The sequence below is a fragment of the Tachyglossus aculeatus genome, chromosome 20, assembly GCF_015852505.1.
Source record: "Tachyglossus aculeatus isolate mTacAcu1 chromosome 20, mTacAcu1.pri, whole genome shotgun sequence".
In the NCBI taxonomy this organism is placed as follows: domain Eukaryota; kingdom Metazoa; phylum Chordata; class Mammalia; order Monotremata; family Tachyglossidae; genus Tachyglossus; species Tachyglossus aculeatus.
The window spans coordinates 31,876,375-31,896,526 of record NC_052085.1 but is presented as its reverse complement, the minus strand read 5'-3'; the positions used below and the strand labels follow the sequence as shown (position 1 = coordinate 31,896,526).

The following is a 20,152-nucleotide window of genomic DNA, read 5'->3' as shown; positions in this document are numbered from 1 at the left end:
CCATGGGGGTCAGGGATGTGGGAGAGGGGTGGGGCCCGGGGCCCTGACTGCCATCTGGCCCCGTGCAGCTGTTCGACCGTCAGCTGTGCGTGCGGCAGCTGCGCTACTCGGGGATGATGGAGACCATCCGGATCCGCCGGGCGGGGTACCCAATCCGCTACACCTTCGTTCAGTTTGTGGACCGCTACCGCGTACTCCTGCCTGGCGTGCAACCGGCTTACAAACAGGTACCGTCCCCACACCCGCGGGGGCCCGATTGGTCCGAGGGACGTGGGCCGGACAGCCTGGTTGGCAGAGAGGGGGGCAGGGGACGAGCGAGGGATGGCAGCATAACTGTCGCCCCTCCCCAGGGGGACCTGCGCGGCACCTGCGAACGCATTGCCAGAGCCGTGCTGGGCCGATGTGATGATTGGCAGATTGGCAAAACCAAGATATTTCTGAAGGTAAAGGGGCCTCTGGGTGACGGGGTGGGGGGAACTCCTGGCTTCACAGGGACTTATCGGGCAGAACGGAGGTTGGGGTGGATCAGCCCGGAGCATCTGACACCCTGACTTTCCCCTGGTGACCCGGTGCGGACTAAACCCCCCGGCTGTGCCCTCTCCATCCCTTGCTCTCTGCCAGTGACCCAGAAGGGACATTCAGTCGCGGGTCTGTGCCTCTGGTGCCCTTGGCTGCAAAGCTCCCTGGGGAAGAATTGAGCAGGAGCCTGGAAAGGGAGTGGGGGAATGGCGAGGGCAGGATGGGGGTGGCTGTTGACTGTTCCCCATCTGGGCTCCTGATTCACTCAGGGGGTCCAAGACCACATCACCTGGACAGTTAGACTGTAAGTTCTTTGTGAGTAGGGAAAGTGTCTATTGTTAAAATGTACTCTCCCAAGCACTTACTACAGTGCTCTGCACACGGTAAGTGCTCAATAAGTACGATTGACTGACTGACTCTCAAGAGGTCTCCTCCTCCCCCACTTGTCCAAGGGTTTGGAGGGCAGGAGCTGAATCGCCACCCCCTCACTAGACCCCTAAGTGCTGCAGCCTGGTAGGTGAGGGGGCCCCATGACCCAGGTGTGTCTCTGGCCAGGACCACCATGACATGCTGCTGGAGATCGAGAGGGACAAGGCCATCATGGACCGGGTCATCCTCATCCAGAAAGTGATCCGGGGCTTCCGCGACAGGTATCCGGGCTGGGCCTTCCCTCATTCCAAGGTGTGCACTGAGGGCCTCCTACATACTGAATGCCGTACTGAGCACCTCCTGTGTGCTCAACGCTGTACTGAGTGCTGGAGAACGGTACATAAAGACTCAGTTCCAGTCCTCTGGACGGAGAATCTCTGGGAGCGTGGGGCACGGCAAGCAGAGCAAACCCTCGGTGGCCCCGCTCCCGCCGGGCTCTGGGGGACGGGTGGTCGAAGCATTGTCCTGGAACCCACTGCCAACCCTTCTTAGGTCCAATTTCCTGAAGCTGCGAAGGGCTGCGACGGTCATCCAGAGAAACTGGCGGGGCCACCGCTGCCGGAGGGACTACAGGGCGGTGAGTGTGTCCGCAGCTGACCCCGTCCCTCCCTCCGCCGCTCGACTGGACAATTGGGCGGTGGGAGGGCGGCCGCCCCACAGCCGCTCAATCCAGGCAGCCGTGGAGAGGGCAGGGGGTGGGCCCCGGGGAGCTCCGCTGAGCCCCCTCCATCTCCGTAGATGCGTGTTGGATTCCTGAGGCTCCAGGCCCTCTCCCGAGCCCGCCAGCTGCACCGGCAGTACCGCGTCGCCCGCGAGCGCATCATCGAGTTCCAGGCGCGGTGCCGCGGCTTCCTGGTGCGGCGGGCCTTCCGCCACCGGCTGTGGGCCGTCCTCACCGTGCAGGCGTATGCCCGTGGCATGATCGCCAGGAGGCTGCACCAGCGCCTGAAGGGGGAAGTGAGTGTGGGCAGGCCTGCTTGCCCACTTGCGGGTTTATGGGACGGGGCACGTGCGGGCTGGGCGTGGACCTCAGGGGCCCACCAATCAATCTGTACTGTGTGCAGAGCACAGTACTAAGCGCTTGGGAAGTACAAGTTGGCAACATATAGAGACAGTCCCTACCCAACAGTGGGCTCACAGTCTAGAAGGGGGAGTTGCCCGGGGGTGGATCCTGCGGGTGATTGATGTCCCCTGAGGTGACCATGTGGCCGGTGGGCAATGATGGGCAGAGGGTGTGCGGGTGCTCCTTCCGTTCATTCATTTAGTCAGCACTTACTGTGTGCTAAACACTGTTCTAAGGGCTCGGGGGAGCACAAATAACAGCAGACACATTCCCTGCCCACGACGAGCTTTCAGTCTAGAGGGGGAGGCGGACATTAATATGAATAAATGAATTACAGATATGGACATACGCTCCTTGGGGTCCGTAGATTGGAAAGACACCCCCGCTAGGCCCAACCCGGGGTGGGGTGACCTACTCTGGAGGATCAGCAGCATGGTTGGGAAAGGCGGATGATCCGGGGATCATTTTGGGGCCTGGTGGAGAACTTTCTGTTTCCCTGGGGCGGTGCCGCGGGCCCCGCACCCCACCTCCCTGCCCCGTGCTCAGTATCACCGTCGGCTGGAGGCCGAGAGGCTGCGGCGGGCGGAGGAAGAGCGTCTCAGGAAGGAGATGAGTGCCAAGAAGGCCAAGGAAGAGGCGGAGAAGAAACACCAGGTCAGCTGCTCCACAAGGGGCCCCACCCCCTGCAGTCATCTCCTAAATTAAGCGCTTAGTACAGTGCTCTGCACACAGTAAGCGCTTAGTAAATGCGATTGAATGAATGAATCTCATCCAGCCCCCTGCCTCTGGAGACCCAGCTCCTCCTACCTAAGCCATCCCTGAGGGTGCACTGGGGTCACCAATCATGTAGCAGTCCCACACTTACCTGAGCTATGGCTTCAACAATAATAATACTAATAATACTAATAATAATGGCATCTGTTAAGTGCTTACTATGTGCCAAGCACTGTTCTGAGCCCTGAGGTAGATACAAAGTAATCAGCCTGTGTCGCATGGGGCTTACAGTCTCAATCCCCATTTGGCAGATGAGGTAACTGAGGCACAAAGAAGTCAAGTGGCTTGCCCAAAGTCACACAACTGATCAGTGGTGGAGCCGGGATTAGAACCCACGACCTCTGACTCCCAAGCCTGGGCTCTTTCCACTGAGCCACGCTGCTTCAAGGCGGTGCAACCTTATTGTCGGGGAGCTGTTCCTCACTAGCGTCTTCTGTATTTGCATTGGGGCGGAGGGAGGAGTTGGGCTGAAGGAGATGCCTGTCTTGAAGCAGTGTGGATCAGTGGAAAGAGCCCGGGCTTTGGAGTCAGAGGTCATGGGTTCAAACCCCAGCTCCGCCAATTGTCAGCTGTGTGACTTTGGGCAAGTCACTTAACTTCTCTGGGCCTCAGTTACCTCATCTGTAAAATGGGGATGATGACTGTGAGTCCCCCGAGGGACAACCTGATCACCTTGTAATCTCCCCAGCGCTTAGAACAGTGCTTTGCACATAGTAAGTGCTTAATAAATGCCATTATTATTATTATTATTTGAATCACACCCTCTGGCCAGTTGCTGGGGGTGAGCGGCAGGTCTTCAGGCCCCAGGGTCAGCCCCCCGATCCCAGCACTGTTCAGTGGGGCAGCTTTCAGTAGGACCCTCGGTGGTCTCACCGTCTCCTCGGCCTGGGCCCCAGCACATTTCCCCAGAGCGAGGGGTAGGTCCGGCGGGGTTCTGCAGGGTGGACGCCCTTGAATCCCGCCTCTTGCCCACCTCCTCCAGATGATAGTGTGTCTCAGCCAGGTCAGAGGCGGCACAGCTCCACGCCAGGAGGTGCCCGGTCACCTGGTGGGACTCCCAAATCCCAGCAGCCCCATGGTGACGGTCTCCCACCCAGACAGGAGGTTCAGACCCTGCCCGCAGATGGGGTCCTCAGTCAGGTCTTGCCCTTCGCCAGTCCCACCTGAGTCCCCATGGCTCCTCTTGCTGCCTCCTGTCCCCAAGGTGCGCCTGGCCCAGCTGGCCCGCGAGGATGCGGAGAGGGAGGCCAAGGAGAAGGAGGAGGCGCGGAGGAAAAAGGAGCTCCTGGAACGGATGGAGAAGGCCCGGAACGAGCCCGTCAGCGACTCAGAGATGGTGGACAAAGTGTTTGGCTTCCTCGGAGCCACGGCCTCGCTCCCCGGCCAGGAGGGGCAGGCGCCCAGCGGCTTTGAGGTACCCAGGGGCCGCGTGAGGGGAGGGGAGAGACGTCGTGAGCCCCCCTGGGTGGGGCAGTTCTCTCCCCAGACTGAGGGAGGGTTTACAGAACCTGGGCGGGGAATTCCTGTTCCCCAGTTCCCTCCTCTTGCCCCCGCTCCCAGAGCGAGGGACCCCCTCCGCCCCCCAGCCAACTGCAGCTGGAGCATGTTAGGTTCAGGACAAACCAACACTTTCTTCCCCAGCATGGGGAATTGTGCAATCGGAAACACTGGCAGGTCTTAGAGGAGATTGGGCTGGAAGGGGGTCTGTTGCTGTGTCCTAGGGGGAGTGTCAGGAATGGTCCGTGCTGGGTCACTGGGGGAAGAGTTAGGGATGGAGAGGGGAGAGTCAGGGATGTGGACCGGTCCAACCATCCCTAACCGTGAGGTGGACCTCCAGGAGGACAACCAACCCTTGGATCTTCCCAATATCATCATCATCATCATCAATCGTATTTATTGAGCACTTACTATGTGCAGAGCACTGTACTAAGCACTTGGGAAGTACAAATTGGCAACATATAGAGACAGTCCCTACCCAACAGTGGGCTCACATAGTTCTGTCAGAGTCCTGGGCTGGACAGGCGTGGGGCAGATCTGTGGGGTTCGCTCAGGGGCTGGGTGTTCTGCCATTCACTGCCCAATTTTTGAATATCCATCTATGTCAGGGGAAGGGTTCCTTGATCCAAGAGCTCATGGTCACGAGGGTGGGGTCTGAATCAGTCCATAGCAGCCGTTGGTCCAACCAGGCCCTGGGCCTTGTGGAAACCAGGAAAAGTGTTTGAGAAGAGAGATTTCACTCCCTGTTGTGGCCGAGGCCTGGAGCCCAGACCGCATCTCTTCTTTGGACTTCTCTGGTCTTATGGGGGTTGGATGGGGGGTCCTTTCTTTGCTGGAGAGAGAAAGAAAGGCACTCGGGGTCTGCTCAGTCAAGCATTCTCCCTCATCCCTGACCTGCTGTCCACCCGGGTCATGGGGAGGGTCACCCAGGCGGCCGACCCCCTTCCCTGCACTGCCTCCTCCTCCCAAACATGGAGCATCAGACCTTCACACCCAGCAGAGAGCTCAGAGCTGGAGGTTAGAGACCGGACTCCAGATTCTGTAGGCTGCCTGTCTGGGAAGCGGGACACGGTGGGTACCCACCGTGTCCCCCCTCCCGACCCGGCCAGTGACCCGGGCCTCTTCGCCCGGCAGGACCTGGAGCGGCTGCAGAAGGAGATGGTGGTAGAAGACCTGGACGCCGCCCTGCCCCTGCCCGAGGAGGACGAGGAAGACCTGTCGGAGTACAAGTTCGCCAAGTACGCGGCCACCTACTTCCAGGGCACCAGCACGTACAGCTACGTCCGGCGGCCCCTCAAGCAGCCCCTGCTGTACCATGAGGATGAGGGGGACCAGCTGGTGAGGAGCCGGGGGAAGGGCGGAGAGCGGGAGGTGGGGTGCGGGCGTGCAGAGCCCTGCACGCACGTGCGCCGTCTGGGGCCGACGGGAGCCCCCCAGACTGCTCCTGTTCCCTCAGGCGGCCCTGGCGGTCTGGATCACGGTCCTGCGCTTCATGGGGGACCTCCCGGAGCCCAGGTACCACACGGCCATGAGCGATGGCAGTGAGAAGATCCCCGTGATGACCAAGATCTATGAGACGCTGGGTAAGAAGACCTACAAGAGGGAGCTCCAGGTGCTGCAAGGAGAGGGAGAGGTGAGTCCCACAGAAGAGCGTCCCCAGTCACCTCCTCCCCAGAGATCCCGCAGCGGCCGCTTGACTACAGCCCAGTAGAGGGTTGCCGGGTGGTGGGGGCTGGGGATGAGGGCTTTGGTGCAGGCTAAGTTGTGGGGGTAGGAGATCTGGTTTCTTCTAGGCAAGTCCCAGAAGAGGTTAAGGCCTCCCTTTCCACCCTCGGGAGCAGCCCAGCCTAGGGACCAGCACCTGCCACCTGTCCCCACCACCCATCCTCTAACATGGGAACCCTTGTCCGCCCACCTCCCCACCCCGCCCTGCCCCACGACAGGCCGGGCATCCAGATGTGCACAGGAAGAGCAGCGTGCGACACAAGCTAGTCTCCCTGACGCTGAAGAAGAAGTCAAAGCTGACCGAAGAGGTGAGAGATCCCGTTCCTGCCATTAACCAGCTGGCCCGGAGGAGGCAAGGAGGCTGGGGGCTGAGGTGGCTGAGGGGGTCACGTCATCAGGGAAGGCCGCATGGAGGAGGAGACTGGGAATGGCGTGACCAGAAAGGAGAGATCGATGAGAGAAGGCCTCTTGGAGGAGGGAATTTTTTAGGAAGCTTTGATGGAAGGGAGGGTGGGGAATAGGTGTGAGGGAAGGGTTGGGGATGGGAGAGTTGAGGGTAAGGACAGTGAAAATGTTTGTTTAGAAGAAGCCGAGAGGTCCAGCTGGGGTGGTGTGGGATTGAGGAACGGGAGAGAGAGTGAGGGTAGACATCCAGGGTGGTCAGCTGATGAGGAGCAGGTCCCCAAACTTCCTGCAAGCCCATCGAATTGGCTCCCGGAGTTCCCCATGAACTTCCGAGCCCCAGTGGAAGGTTTCGTGCCTCCCCACGTCCTGGGAGCCGTTCTACCCTGGCAGCAGGGTCTTCTGGCCCCCGTCCTCTGGACCTCCAGATTCCCAGCCCCAAGGACCAAGCGCTCAGCCCGCCGCGGGGTCTGCCCCCAGTCTGCCCCTCTCCCCTATCGTCTGGGCCGCAGGTGACCAAGAGGCTGCACGACGGGGAGTCTACGGTGCAAGGAAACAGCATGCTGGAGAACCGGCCCACCTCCAACCTGGAGAAGCTGCACTTCATCATCGGCAACGGCATCCTGCGCCCGGCCCTGCGGTGAGGCGGGCGCGGAGCCCGGGTGGGCACAGAGCCCAAACGGGGGTGCGGGAGGATACGTCTGCTCCGCCCACAGCCTCTTCCTGGGTCATTCGGGGAAAGTCAGGGCGGTTGGATGCTCCGTGCTGGGTCCCTGGGGAGAATCAGGGAGGAAGTTCTCAGGTTGCCCCAGCCAGACACCTCTGCTCTGGACTTGCCTGAGTGTACATAAAGACAGCTGAAGAGGCCCTCCCCAGGGCAGGATTAGGAACCAGATTTCCAGTGCCCCCCACCCTGCTGCTCGATCAGTCCTGGGCCTTTCCCAGCTCTGTCCTCATCTCCCCCCACAGAGATGAAATCTACTGCCAGATCAGCAAGCAGCTCACCCAGAACCCCTCCAAGAGCAGCTATACCCGCGGCTGGATCCTCCTGTCCCTCTGCGTCGGCTGCTTTGCCCCCTCCAAAAAGTTTGTCAAGGTGGAGACCCGCTACAGCGGCCGGGTCACCACGGGGAGGGGGCCACAACCAGCACCCAGGGAGCCCAGGGAAGGGGGCTCGCACACAATGTGGTGCTTGGCCATTCCATCTGACCTGGGTTTCCATCCCGGCTGTCCCTGCCCGCAACCTGAGCCTGCCCCCTAACCACTACACCCCGGGCCCCGTCCCCTGTTCCCAGTCCCCTCACTTGTCCCTCTTGCTCCCCGCCCCGTATGGGCAGTTTTTGAGGAATTTCATCAGCGTGGGCCCCCCGGGCTATGCTCCATACTGTGAGGAGAGGCTAAGGCGAACCTTCGTGAACGGGACACGAACACAGCCTCCCAGCTGGCTCGAACTCCAGGTACTGTGCCCCCCAGCCCCCTTCGTGTCCTCTCTGGCCCACCAAACCACCCAACCCAGTCCCACATCCCCCATCTCCTGCTCCTCACCAAGGTGTCTCTTTACCGTGCCCTCCCAGGCCACCAAGTCCAAAAAGCCCATCCTGCTCCCGGTGACGTTCATGGATGGGACAACCAAGACGCTGCTGACCGACTCGGCTACCACGGCCAAGGAGCTGTGCAGCTCCCTGGCCGACAAGATCAGCCTGAAGGACTGCTTTGGGTTTTCGCTCTATATCGCGCTTTTCGATAAGGTTTGGAGCTGGGGGTTGGGGGCCGGGGATGGGACTTCAGGCAGGGTGAATGGTGGGGGCAGAGAGACTATTCAGAGTAAACAGATCAAAAGCACCCGGTTTGGGAGCATTCCCCACCCTACTCGGAAGCTCTTGGATGTGGTTGGAGACCAGGGAAAGCGAGTTTGGAATCTAGCCCAGGAGTGGTGGGGAAACATTGACTTCTCCCGACAGCTGGATCCAGGGATACCGGGCCCATCACCCCCACAGCTGGCCTCTGGAGGAGCCAGGGGTGTTGGATGATCCAGGCTGGGTCCCTGGGGGAGAGTTTTTGATGGATAGGGGTGAGTCAGGATTTTTTGAATGGCCCATCCCCAAAAGTGAAGACGGAGGACCAGGAGGGTAGCCAGCGCACCATTCCTCCCGGAGTCCTGGGCTGGATGGGCCACGTGGGCTCACCCAGGATGACCCTGCCCAGGCTCTGATGTGCTCATAGTCATATGCTATTGGAACCCGGTCTCTCTGCAGAGTGAGCTAGGACCGTAACCCCAAGGCCACCATGCTCTGAAGTGGCACCTCCCACTCTGGAGCTGAGGCCACTGCTCCCATGTCCCAGGGACTTGAGAGGTCCCAAAGAATTGAGGTTGGGTCCTTTGGTCCAGAAAGACTTTGGAAAGCTTGGTTCTAAGAGCTTGGAGCTTGGAGCATATTCATTCAATTGTATTTATTGAGCGCTTTACTGTGTGCAGAGCACTGTACTATGAATATGGTACTAGGGGAGTTCTCCACGCACATGCTCCATTTCCACGACTTGAAGCCCCAGTCCTAGCCAAGGCCATAAGCTGCCATCCAGTCCGACCAGTTGGTGCCTTGACCCTTCCTGTCTGGCCGGCCAGGTGTCCTCACTGGGCAGCGGGAGCGACCACGTCATGGACGCCGTATCCCAGTGTGAGCAGTACGCCAAGGAGCAGGGGGCCCAGGAGCGCAACGCCCCGTGGCGGCTCTTCTTCCGCAAGGAGATCTTCACCCCCTGGCACAACCCCTGCGAGGACACAGTAGCCACCAACCTCATCTACCAGCAGGTTGTGCGTGGTGTCAAGTTTGGGGAGTATCGCTGCGACAAGGTGAGGGGTCTCTACATCCGGGCTGCCGCAGGGGTGGGGGAGACCCTACTGTGGGGTCATGCTGGGTGACAGGTGGGGACTGGAAGAAGAACAGGATTCAGAGTCCCTCACGGCCCAACTGGGTGGCACGTGGGTTCCAGGGTACCCCATCCCTCATTCCCCATCCAACTGTGTGCCCCTGCTTTGTGGAGAGGCAGGCAGGAAGTCCCTCATCTGGCATCCTTTGTGCCAGGCTGGCAGGAAGAGGGTCAGTGGTCCCCTTCCAGAGGTCCCTGCCAGTCCAAAGGGCTGTGGCATCCAGGGGAAGGAGAGGTGGGAGGCTATGCCTGGGGCTGGTGGGATGGGAATGATAGCCACAGGGTGGACCTCGGTCTAGTGGCTGAAGTGCCACTGGTCAGACAGCTCATTATGGCTCTTGACAGCCTGGGGCCGGACAATACTGATGCCATGAGAAAATGCTGGTACCTGAGCTTACCCCCAGCTCTGCTGGCAGAGTAATGTGGAATCCTCAAGGCAGGAGGATGGACTAGATGATGCCGGGGTCCTCCAGCTCCCTCTCTCAGTTTGAGGATGGACTGGGAGGGTCAGCACTGCAGACTGGACAGCCTCAGGCTGAGAGGGGGCAGGTTGGGGTTTACAGAATCAATCAATCAATCAATTGTATTTATTGAGCTCTTACTATGTGCAGAGCACTGTACTAAGCGCTTGGGAAGTACAAATTGGCAGCACATACAGTCAGTCCCTACCCAACAGTGGGCTCACAGTCTAAAAAGGAGAGACAGAGAACAGAACCAAACATACCAACAAAATAAAATAAATAGGATAGAAATGTACAAGTAAAATAAATAAATAAATAAATAAATAAATAAATAGAGTAATAAATATGTACAACCATATATACATATATACAGGTGCTGTGGGGAAGGGAAGGAGGTAAGATGGGGGGATGGAGAGGGGGACGAGGGGGAGAGGAAGGAAGGGGCTCAGTCTGGGAAGGCCTCCTGGAGGAGGTGAGCTCTCAGCAGGGCCTTGAAGGGAGGAAGAGAGCTAGCTTGGCGGAGGGGCAGAGGGAGGGCATTCCAGGCCCGGGGGATGACGTGGGCCGGGAGTCGACGGCAGGACAGGCGAGAACGAGGTACAGTGAGGAGATTAGCGGTGGAGGAGCGGAGGGTGCGGGCTGGGCAGTAGAAGGAGAGAAGGGAGGTGAGGTAGGAGGGGGCAAGGTGATGGGCAGCCTTGAAGCCCAGGGTGAGGAGTTTCTGCCTGATGCGCAGATTGATTGGTAGCCACTGGAGATTTTTGAGGAGGGGAGTAATATGCCCAGAGTGTTTCTGGACAAAGATAATCCGGGCAGCAGCATGAAGTATGGATTGAAATGGAGAGAGACACGAGGATGGGAGATCAGAGAGAAGGCTGGTGCAGTAGTCCAGACGGGACTACAGAACCAGGAAGGAGGTGGAAATGGAATTGCTCTTCCCCAAATCTCAGCTCCCCACCCCAAGGTTGGGGGTGAGCACTGGGCATCTGTTCCCACAGGGAGTTGGGGAGCCAGAAACACGAGCAGTCCCCTCTGGACAGATCCCCAGATGGACGTCTGAACTGGGTCACTGGGGGGAGAGTCAGAGCGGGGAGATAGAAGTGTTCGATGATCTGTACTGGGTCACTGGGGATGAGTCAGGGATGGAGAGGAGAGAGTTTTGAGGGTTGGATGGTCCATGCTGGGTCACTGGGGGAGCGTCAGGGATGGCGAAGGGAGAGATGGGGGGTTAGGTGGTCTATCCCTAACCATTAGATTGGGAGAGCAGGAGGGTGACCAGCAGACAGTTCCTCCCAGCATCCTGGTGCTACTGTCAGACAGAGTCCTGGGTCTGATGAACCGAAGTAAGTTGTGAGAGACTATCCAAAGTTGGATAGTTTGGGCTACACTCCCCGCAACTGAGCCAGGGAAAGGTCAGCTGGGATCCCCTTCCACAACAGAGACTCCCTGCTGGGCACGGAGATGAGGGGGCACGGTGTTGGTCTCCCTAGGCTCAGCCTGGCTCTGAGCCCCTATCCCACCGCAGGAGGATGACCTGGCTGAGCTGGCGTCCCAGCAGTACTTTGTGGACTACGGGTCGGAGATGATTCTCGAACGGCTCCTGAACCTGGTGCCCTCCTACATCCCCGACCGGGAGATCACGCCCCTCAGGTCCTTGGAGAAATGGGCCCAGTTGGCCATCGCAGCGCACAAGAAGGCAGGCGGGGATGGGGATGGGCCTGGGGTGGGGTTTGCGGGCTTGCTGACCATCCCTGGGCTGTGTTCCCCCTCCTAACCCCTCCTCTGGGCCCCCGAGGGGTGCTGGAGAGGTCGGGCTGAGGGTGGGATAGTAATCAGGAGCCTGCCCTATCCCTCCTACTTGTGTGGCTTCCTCTCTAGGCTTCCAAGTCTCTCCTCTTCCTCCTATCCTGGAATGTTACCCTGCCTCAAGGCAGGAGGCTGGGTTGGAAGAACTCTTCCCGTGATTCTTACCTGGATTCTTCAGGTTGGGTGGGAAGAGCAAGAGAAGCCTGGAGGGCCTGGCCAACCTGCTCAGGAGGAACAGAGCCCCGTACATCAGGCAGTTAGTCGGTATTTATCAAGTGCTTACTGTGTGCAGAGCACTATTCTAAGGGCTTGGGAGAATGGGTTCAAATCCCAACTCTGCCACTTGTCGGCTGTGTGAACTTGGGCAAGTCACTTAACTTCTCTGTGCCTCAGTTACCTCATCTGTAAAATGGGGATTAAGACCGTGAGCCCCACGTGGGACAACGTGATCACCTATTATCCCCCCCAGGGCTTAGAACAGTGCTTTGCACATAGTAAGCGCTTAACGTTTAAGCGCTTCTAGACTGTGAGCCCACTGTTGGGTAGGGACCGTCTCTATATGTTGCCAACTTTTACTTCCCACGTGCTTAGTACAGTGCTCTGCACACAGTAAGTGCTCAATAAATGAGATTGAATGAATGAATGAACAGACACATTCCCTGCCCACAACGAGCTTGCAGTCTAGAAGGGGAGACAGACATTAATATAAATGAATAAAATTACAGATATGTACATATGTGCTGGGGACTGGGAGGGGGTGGATACAGGGAGCAGTCAGGGTGATGCGGAAGGGAGTTGAAGAAAAGGAATAGAGGGCTTAGTCAGGGAAGGCCTCTGTGACATCCAGCCTCTTGTGCTTGACTGGAGATGTGGCCCTGGGACTGGTCTGAGGGGTCAGAGGCTCGTACGTGGCCGTAGACGTGACCTCAGGGCTGTTCTGGGGAGTCAGAGCCCCATTTTATGGCTGGAGAGAAGCAGTGCAGTCTAGCGGAAAGACCACGTGCTTGGGAGTCAGAGGACGTGGGTTTTAATCCCGGCACTGCCATGTGTCTGCTGTGTGACCTTTGGCAAAATCACTTAAATTCTCTGGGCCTCGTTTACCTCATCTGTAAAATGGAGATTAAGAATGTGAGCCCCATATGGGATAGGGACTGTGTCCAACCTATCTCGTATCCACCCCAGCACTTAGAACAGTGCCTGGAGCATAGTAAGTGCTTAACAAATACCACAATTATTATTATTATTATTACTATGGTAGACAAGGCCTCGGGGCTGGAGTCAGATCCCCATGTGAGGCTAAAGACGTGGCCCTCGGGCCAGTCTCGGCTCACAATAAGGGAGTAAAACAAAGGGCAGAACCCAAGTGGCATTAACCACAAGAACCTCAAGAGCACTCAAGATGGTCATTCCTATCTGCTGTCTGCTCCTATTCCACCCCCAGCCCACACTCGACTCCTAGTCGTCCTCTGATTACTGGGTGGGGCTGCCCGGAGAAGGAAAGGGGTGTCCCTACCCGTGGCTTGTGGGACCCCTGCATCCACTCCATGCCCGGTCCTGGGCGAGACCATCTGGCAAAGTTTGCCCTCTGACACCCACCCCTCACCCGCTCCCCACAGGGCATTTACGCCCAGAGGAGGACCGACTCTCAGAAGGTCAAGGAGGACGTGGTGAACTTTGCTCGTTTCAAGTGGCCCCTGCTCTTTTCTCGGTTTTACGAAGCCTTTAAATTCTCAGGTACGGACCTCCCTCATCTGTCCAGTTCCTGAGCTGGGTACCTGGGCTCGGGGCCTCCAACAGAGGCAGGGAAGCCCATGCTCTCTGCCCCAACCCGGCCCTTGGGGACCCAGAGCCAGGGGGAGATCTGGGCTCACCGGGGCTCGGTTGGCCAGGATGCGGCCGTGGTCAGCTGTCAGAGGAGAAAGTCAGGGCTGTTGTAAAACCTGGAGGTTTGGGTGGATCCACGGATGAGCGTCCACGATGAATCTCTAGATGAGAGTCAGAGGGTGGGTGGTCTGTGCCGGTTCACTGGGGGAGAGTCAGGGGTGGATCACTGGGGAAGAGTTAGGGATGGAGGGGGGAAGAGTCGAGGTGTTGGATGGGCTGTCCCTAACCATGAAGTTGGGTGACCAGGAAGGTGACCGTCACTCGGTACCTCCCGACATCCTGGTGCTCCACCCCCTCCTCGCCTTCCCCATCCAGGGCCCAACCTGCCCAAAAATGATGTCATTGTGGCCGTCAACTGGACGGGCGTCTACTTCGTGGATGAGCAGGAGCAGGTTCTGCTGGAGCTGTCCTTTCCCGAGATCACGGCCGTGTCCAGCAGCAAGTATGGGCCGGGGCTGGCGGGAGGCCAGGAGGCCTCAAGGGTTGGGGGGCTTGGAATCGGCCTCTCAGCAACCCAAATTTGGCACCTCTGTCCACTTGGGATGTTGGGGCCGGGGTCACGTGAGGGGGTGGACAGGAAGGGCTGTGGGTTGGGGTGAGTGGGAGGGGCTTGAGAGGGATAACGTGGAGCAGAGGTCAGCATCGGAGGGAAGGGGTGGTTGTGGGGCAGGGGTCAGCACCTGGCCACCCCCTGATGCAGGGGGGGGAAGCTGCCCGGCCAGAGCTTCACCCTGGCCACCATCAAAGGGGAAGAGTACACCTTCACCTCCAACAACGCCGAGGACATCCGTGACCTCGTGGTGACTTTCCTGGAAGGGCTGAGGAAGAGGTCAAAGTACGTGGTCGCCCTCCAAGACAACCCCAACCCCGGTAAGTGCAAGCGCCTCTGGCTCACCTGGTCTCTCCCGCCCCCTCCTAAACTCCCAGTGAGACCCTCCCCTAAGCCCCCCACCGCCTGTGGGACCACCAGGCCAGGAGCAGCTCTTTCCCAGGCGGGATCCTGTCCAGCCCAGACGTTTTCAGAGAGGGGCACTAGGATGCTCTATGGGATCATGTGCCGGCCACTCTCCTGGACACTCCCCTTCAAGGTTAGGGACAGTCTTTTAGACTGTGAGCCCACTGTTGGGTAGGGACTGTCTCTATATGTTGCCAACTTGTACTTCCCAAGTGCTTAGTACAGTGCTCTGCACACAGTAAGCGCTCAATAAATACGATTGATTGATTGACAGACTAATCAGTCGGTGATAGCTTGCTGTGTGCTGAGCACCGTATAGATTCGCTTAGGAGAGAACAGTACGGTAGGGTTGATAGACACGTTCTCTGCCCCCAAGGAGCTTTTTTGTGGTATTTGTTAAGCACTTATAATGTGCCAAGCACTGTACTAAGCACTGAGATAGAAACAGGCTAATCAGGTTGGACATAGTCTTGTCCCACATGAGGTAATTGAGGCGCAGAGAATAATAATAATAATGACAGCATTTATTAAACGCTTACTACGTGCCAAGCACTGTTCTAAGCGCTGGGGAGGTTACAAGGTGATCAGGTTGTCCCACGTGGGGCTCACAGTCTTCATCCCCATTTTACAGATGAGGTAACGGGCACAGGGAAGTTAAGTGACTTGCCCAAAGTCCCACATTTGACACTTGACAGAGCTGGGATTTGAACCCGTGGCCTCTGACTCCAAAAATAATAATAATGATGATGGCATTTGTTAAGTGCTTACTATGTACAAAGCACTGTTCTAAGCACTGGGGAGGTTAGAAGGTGATCAGGTTGTCCCACGGGGGGCTAAAGTCTTCATCCCCATTTTGCAGATGAGGGAACTGAGGCACAGAGAAGTGAAGTGACTTGCCCAAAGTCACACAGCTGACGATTGGCAGAGCTGGGCAAAGCCTGTGCTCTTTCCACTGAGCCACACTGGTTAGGGTTAGAGAAGTGCAGTGACTTGCCCAAGGTCACACAGCAGACATGTGGCAGAGCTGGGATTAGAACCCAGGTCCTTCTGACCCCCATGCCTATGCTCTGTCCTAAGCAATACTACTTGTCTATCTTACAGTCTGTAGGAGATAGACGGGGAAATGGACAGAACAAGGTTATATAGGAATAGGTACATACTGCTGTGGAGCTGGGGATGGAGTGAATAATAATAATAATAATAATGATGGCATTTACTAAGCGCTTACTATGAGCAAAGCACTGTTCTAAGCGCTGGGGGATACAAGGTGATCAAGTTGTCCAACGTGGGGCTCACAGTCTTCATCCCCATTTTACAGATGAGAGAACTGAGGCCCAGAGAAGTGAAGTGACTTGCCCAAAGACCCACAGCTGAGAATTGGCAGAGCCGGGATTTGAACCCGTGACCTCTGACTCCAAAGCCCATGTTCTTTTCCACTGAGCTACGCTGCAAATGCTGAGGGGTACGGACCCAAATGCGTAGATAACAGAAGCAGCATCACCTTGTAGTTAGAGCAAAGGCCTGGGAATCAGAAGGACCTGGGTTCTAATCCTGGCTCCACCGCTTGTCTGTTGTGTGAGCTCGGGCAAGTCACTGAACTTCTCTGAGCCTCAGTGATCTCGTCTGTAAAATGGGGATTAAGACTGTGGTCCCCACGTGGGACATGGACAGATGATAAATTTGCATCTACCCCAGTGCTTAATAAGGTGTCTGGCCGTATTAAGTCACCTAGTAATCCCCTAGTAAGTCACCTAGTAATTGCTTAACAAATACCATAAAAAAGAGAGAGGGTGAAGAGGAGAAATGAGGGCCAGAAAGGCCTCTTAGAGGATGTGTGATGTGTATAGGGCTTCGAAGGTGGTGGTCTGTTGGGATACGTTCTCCCTCAGCATATTTACTATTCTATTTATTTTATTTTGTTCATATGTTTTGTTTTGTTGTCTGTCTCCCCCTTCTAGACTGTGAGCCCACTGTTGGGTAGGGCCTGTCTCTATATGTTGCCAACTTGGACTTCCCAAGAGCTTAGTACTGTGCTCTGCACACAGTAAGCGCTCAATAAATACGATTGAATGAATGAAAGAGGGAGAATATGGGCAAAGGCCCTGCAGTGAGAGCATCCAACCCCCCTGATTCTCCTCTCCCCATTCCTGACTCTCCCCCTGTGACCCAGCCCACCCCCTCTGCCCTTTTCCCTCTCCACCCCCCAAATTCGGGGAGCCTGATAGAGCCTATCAGCGTCCTTGGCTGGGGAACCACTTGGTTTATGTAAAAGGTCGAATTGTGTTAGGTGGCCCACAGGATTTTTGGTGAAAATCAAGGTAGGGAGATGCCTTTTCCCAGCTTGCCCCTTTTCCCTTTCTGCCTCAAAGATAGGGTAGAGGTGGGACAGCAGGAAACCTGGGGTTACACCGTCCCCCGGCCCTGGACTGATAATCTCAGCACGCCATAGGGCCTCAAAACAGGGACAGTCTGAGCATTTGTATTAAAAAAGAGCAGCTGAGGTCAGGGCAGAGTTTGCCGACTTGTGTAGCCCAATCCATCTCCTTCCTGGGACTCCCCGTTGACAGATTTTTTTAGAAAGGCCCTGGGCAACTCACGAAATTCCAGGGATATCCCTGCTAAACTGGTAGTCTTGCAGATTATACGGAGTATAATTGGAATTATACGGATCAGCCGATCCAGGCCTCCACCGAGGGCCAGAGGGGCCCAAATGGGCCCAGGCCCCTGAGGGTCAGAAGTCAGGGAGGACTTCCTGCTGTGCCAGGAGAGACTGGGAGAGACACTTCCCTGGAGGCTGGGAGAAAACCCGGATGTTTCTTTCCCATCCCGGGGGAGGTAGTGTCAGCACCAGCGGGCTGGCAGGGATGGGTGGGTCAGGGTTTCCTGATGTTGTGGCCAGTGGAACTCTGGGCCCCAGCAGGTCTTGCCCAAGCGGACACGTCTGTGTCCTCTCCCACCTCTTCGCTCGTCTCCCAGGCGGCGACGAGTCCGGCTTCCTTGGCTTCGCCAAAGGAGACCTCATCGTCCTGGATCAGGACACCGGTGAGCAGGTCATGACCTCGGGCTGGGCCAATGGTGTCAACGAGCGGACCAGGCAGAGAGGGGACTTCCCCACCGACTGCGTGTACGTCATGCCCACGGTCACCAGGCCGCCAGCGGAGATCGTGGTACGTGGAGGGCCCCGGGTCGGTGACACTGTGGCAGAATCCCACCCCCTGGGCAGCCGGGCAGGTTGGCACTATCTCCGGCCCCGGGGCAAGGGGAACCCTGTAGCCTCAGCGTTCCTCCCTTCCCTCTTCTCCACACCACAGCCCCCTTTCACGCTCCACCTTCCCCTACTCCCAGACTGCAGCAATGGCGGGAGCAGATGATGGGAGCCAGCAGCTCCTGGGCTCCTCAAGGCTTGGAATCTCTAGACTGTAAGCTCATTGTGGGCAGCTAATGTGTCTGTTTATTGTTATACCGCACTCTCCCAAGCGCCTAGTACAGCGTTCTGCACACAGTTAACGCTCAATAAATACAACTGAATGGACAGAATGAATGGAACACCTGTTCTGCATTGCTGCCATTCATACTGGCCTTCCAGGGTTCCCTCTGGTCCACCATTATGGCCATCACATGAGAGGGGTGTGAGTGGCCTCCCCATCTCTGCACTCTTCAGTTTCACGCCTTTCAGGGAGAGGCAAGGGTAGCCAAATGTCTGCTTTCCCCAGGCCCTGGTCACTATGACCCCCGCTCAGCGGCAGGATGTCGTTAGAATGTCCCAGCAGGCCGCGGTGGAGCCAGAGGTCAAAGTGAAGCCTTACACACTGGAGGAGTTCTCTTACGATTACTTCAGGTACATCTCGAGGCCGGCGGGATCCTGGGGCCCGGGGGGGATGAAGGGAGAGAGGGGAAGATGGGAGAAAAACCAGGTGGGAGGAGAGGGATCAGACCACCACCAAGCAGACCGGGGTCGACGCAGGCTCAGGGAAGGGATGGAGATCAGCGGCTGTATCTTGGGATCCCTGCACCCCCCTTCCCTGAAGGTGGTCCCAGCCAATCCAGGGTCTGATATTGCCTAACCCACCATATCGGAGGGTGAGCGATGTCTCCGATCAGCCCCACTCTGGTCCAGCCCAGAATGTGGTCTCTGATGTTTGCGAGGACGGTGAACTGGTCCCCCTCCCGGCCCTAAGGTCAGAAAGGAGATGCTTCCGTGAGGGGGCAGGCAGGATGGGGGCCGGAGAGGGAGGGGATGGTGTGGACCAGAGACTAGCAGAAGCGGCAAGAGCAGCATTCGTTGAATATGTTGAGCACCGTGCTAGTCACCCACTGTGTGCAAGGCCCTGGACCTGAGCGTCCAGTGGGTCCAGGGGCCTGTTCTGTGCTAGGTGCTAGGGAAGTGACAGAAGTGAGAGAGGTAGGTGGCCCCTGCCTGTCCTCGGGGAGCCGGCAGTCGCACGGGAGAGGACCAAGGACAAACGGTCCCACCTGCCCGGGCTCCTGCCCCCGGGCACCCTCTCCCCCAGGCCGCCGCCCAAGCACACCCTCAGTCGGGTCATGATCACCAAGAACCGCGGCAAGGACAGGCTGTGGAGCCACTCGAGGGAGCCCCTCAAGCAGGCGCTGCTGCGGAAGCTGGCTGGGAACGAGGAACTGTCGCAGGAAGCCTGCATGGCCTTCATCGATATCCCTCCGAGCAGGCCGCGGGGCGTGCCCGGCTCCCGGTTCCGTTCCAGGAAACTCAGAATCGATGGGGTCAGGGGGGGCCCCGGGGTGGGCTCCGGGACAGTTAGAGCTTCCTTGACCGCGCCGCACCCATGCTCAAGTACATGGGGGACCACCCCTCCAAGAGATCTCGCTCTGTCAACGAGCTCACAGACCAGATCTTCGAAGGGGCCCTGAAGGCGGAGCCCCTGAAAGACGAGATCTACGTTCAGATCCTCAAGCAGCTGACCGACAACCACATCAGGTAGGAGCCTGCCCCTCCGAGGTCCTCAGCTCCTATGCCTTTTACCGGTAGTGGAGCCGATCGGGGGGATTCAGAGGTACCGAGCACTGGGATGGACAAGTCCTTGTAAGAGAGAGAAGGGCGGGGATCTGTACAGAGGAGGAAACAGGCCCAGAGAGGGTAGGTGATATGCCCAAGGTAACACAGCAGATGGGATCAGAGTGGAAACTGGTATTCGGGTCTCCTGACTCCCAGACTTAGGCTTTCTCCTCCAGGCCATCCACATTTGGTTCATTCATTCATTCATTCATTCAATCGTATTTATTGAGCGCTTACTGTGTACAGAGCACTGTACTAAGCACTTGAGAAGTATAAGTTGGCAACAAGTTGGCAAGTTGGTTGAGCCAGTCAGTCAGTCACTCAGTTAATCGTATTTATTGAACACTTGCTGTTTGCAGAGAACCCTAGTAAGCACTTGGGAGTGTATCATATAACAATAAACAGAGAATCCCTGCCCACAGTGAGCCTACAGTCTAGAAGGACTGCAGTGGGGGCTGAGTCTGAGGAGGGTTGAGCCAGTCAGTCAGTCACTCTGTCAATCGTATTTATTGAACACTTGCTGTTTGCAGAGAACCCTAGTAAGCACTTGGGAGTGTATCGTATAACAATAAACAGAGAATCCCTGCCCACAGTGAGCCTACAGTCTAGAAGGACTGCAGTGGGGGCTGAGTCTGAGGGGAGTTGAGCCAGTCAGTCAGTCACTCTGTCAGTCGTAT

General features: G+C 57.3%; 1 protein-coding gene across 1 annotated transcript in view; it reads left to right on the top strand.

Moving 5' to 3' along the window:
- MYO7A (myosin VIIA) overlaps nucleotides 1–20,152 on the top strand; it is a 54,777-nt gene that overhangs the window by 27,436 nt on the left and 7,189 nt on the right. Inside the window, exons 18-40 of the mRNA XM_038761817.1 lie at nucleotides 69–227; nucleotides 351–443; nucleotides 1,075–1,169; nucleotides 1,441–1,525; nucleotides 1,687–1,905; nucleotides 2,558–2,665; nucleotides 3,990–4,199; nucleotides 5,417–5,620; nucleotides 5,739–5,915; nucleotides 6,226–6,315; nucleotides 6,922–7,049; nucleotides 7,379–7,505; nucleotides 7,747–7,866; nucleotides 7,984–8,157; nucleotides 9,033–9,260; nucleotides 11,324–11,494; nucleotides 13,221–13,338; nucleotides 13,804–13,930; nucleotides 14,189–14,358; nucleotides 17,420–17,610; nucleotides 18,157–18,281; nucleotides 18,955–19,112; nucleotides 19,244–19,397. Coding sequence (XP_038617745.1) covers nucleotides 69–227; nucleotides 351–443; nucleotides 1,075–1,169; nucleotides 1,441–1,525; nucleotides 1,687–1,905; nucleotides 2,558–2,665; nucleotides 3,990–4,199; nucleotides 5,417–5,620; nucleotides 5,739–5,915; nucleotides 6,226–6,315; nucleotides 6,922–7,049; nucleotides 7,379–7,505; nucleotides 7,747–7,866; nucleotides 7,984–8,157; nucleotides 9,033–9,260; nucleotides 11,324–11,494; nucleotides 13,221–13,338; nucleotides 13,804–13,930; nucleotides 14,189–14,358; nucleotides 17,420–17,610; nucleotides 18,157–18,281; nucleotides 18,955–19,112; nucleotides 19,244–19,397 — 3,431 coding nt within the window. The remainder of the gene's footprint in view (nucleotides 1–68; nucleotides 228–350; nucleotides 444–1,074; nucleotides 1,170–1,440; nucleotides 1,526–1,686; nucleotides 1,906–2,557; nucleotides 2,666–3,989; nucleotides 4,200–5,416; nucleotides 5,621–5,738; nucleotides 5,916–6,225; nucleotides 6,316–6,921; nucleotides 7,050–7,378; nucleotides 7,506–7,746; nucleotides 7,867–7,983; nucleotides 8,158–9,032; nucleotides 9,261–11,323; nucleotides 11,495–13,220; nucleotides 13,339–13,803; nucleotides 13,931–14,188; nucleotides 14,359–17,419; nucleotides 17,611–18,156; nucleotides 18,282–18,954; nucleotides 19,113–19,243; nucleotides 19,398–20,152) is intronic.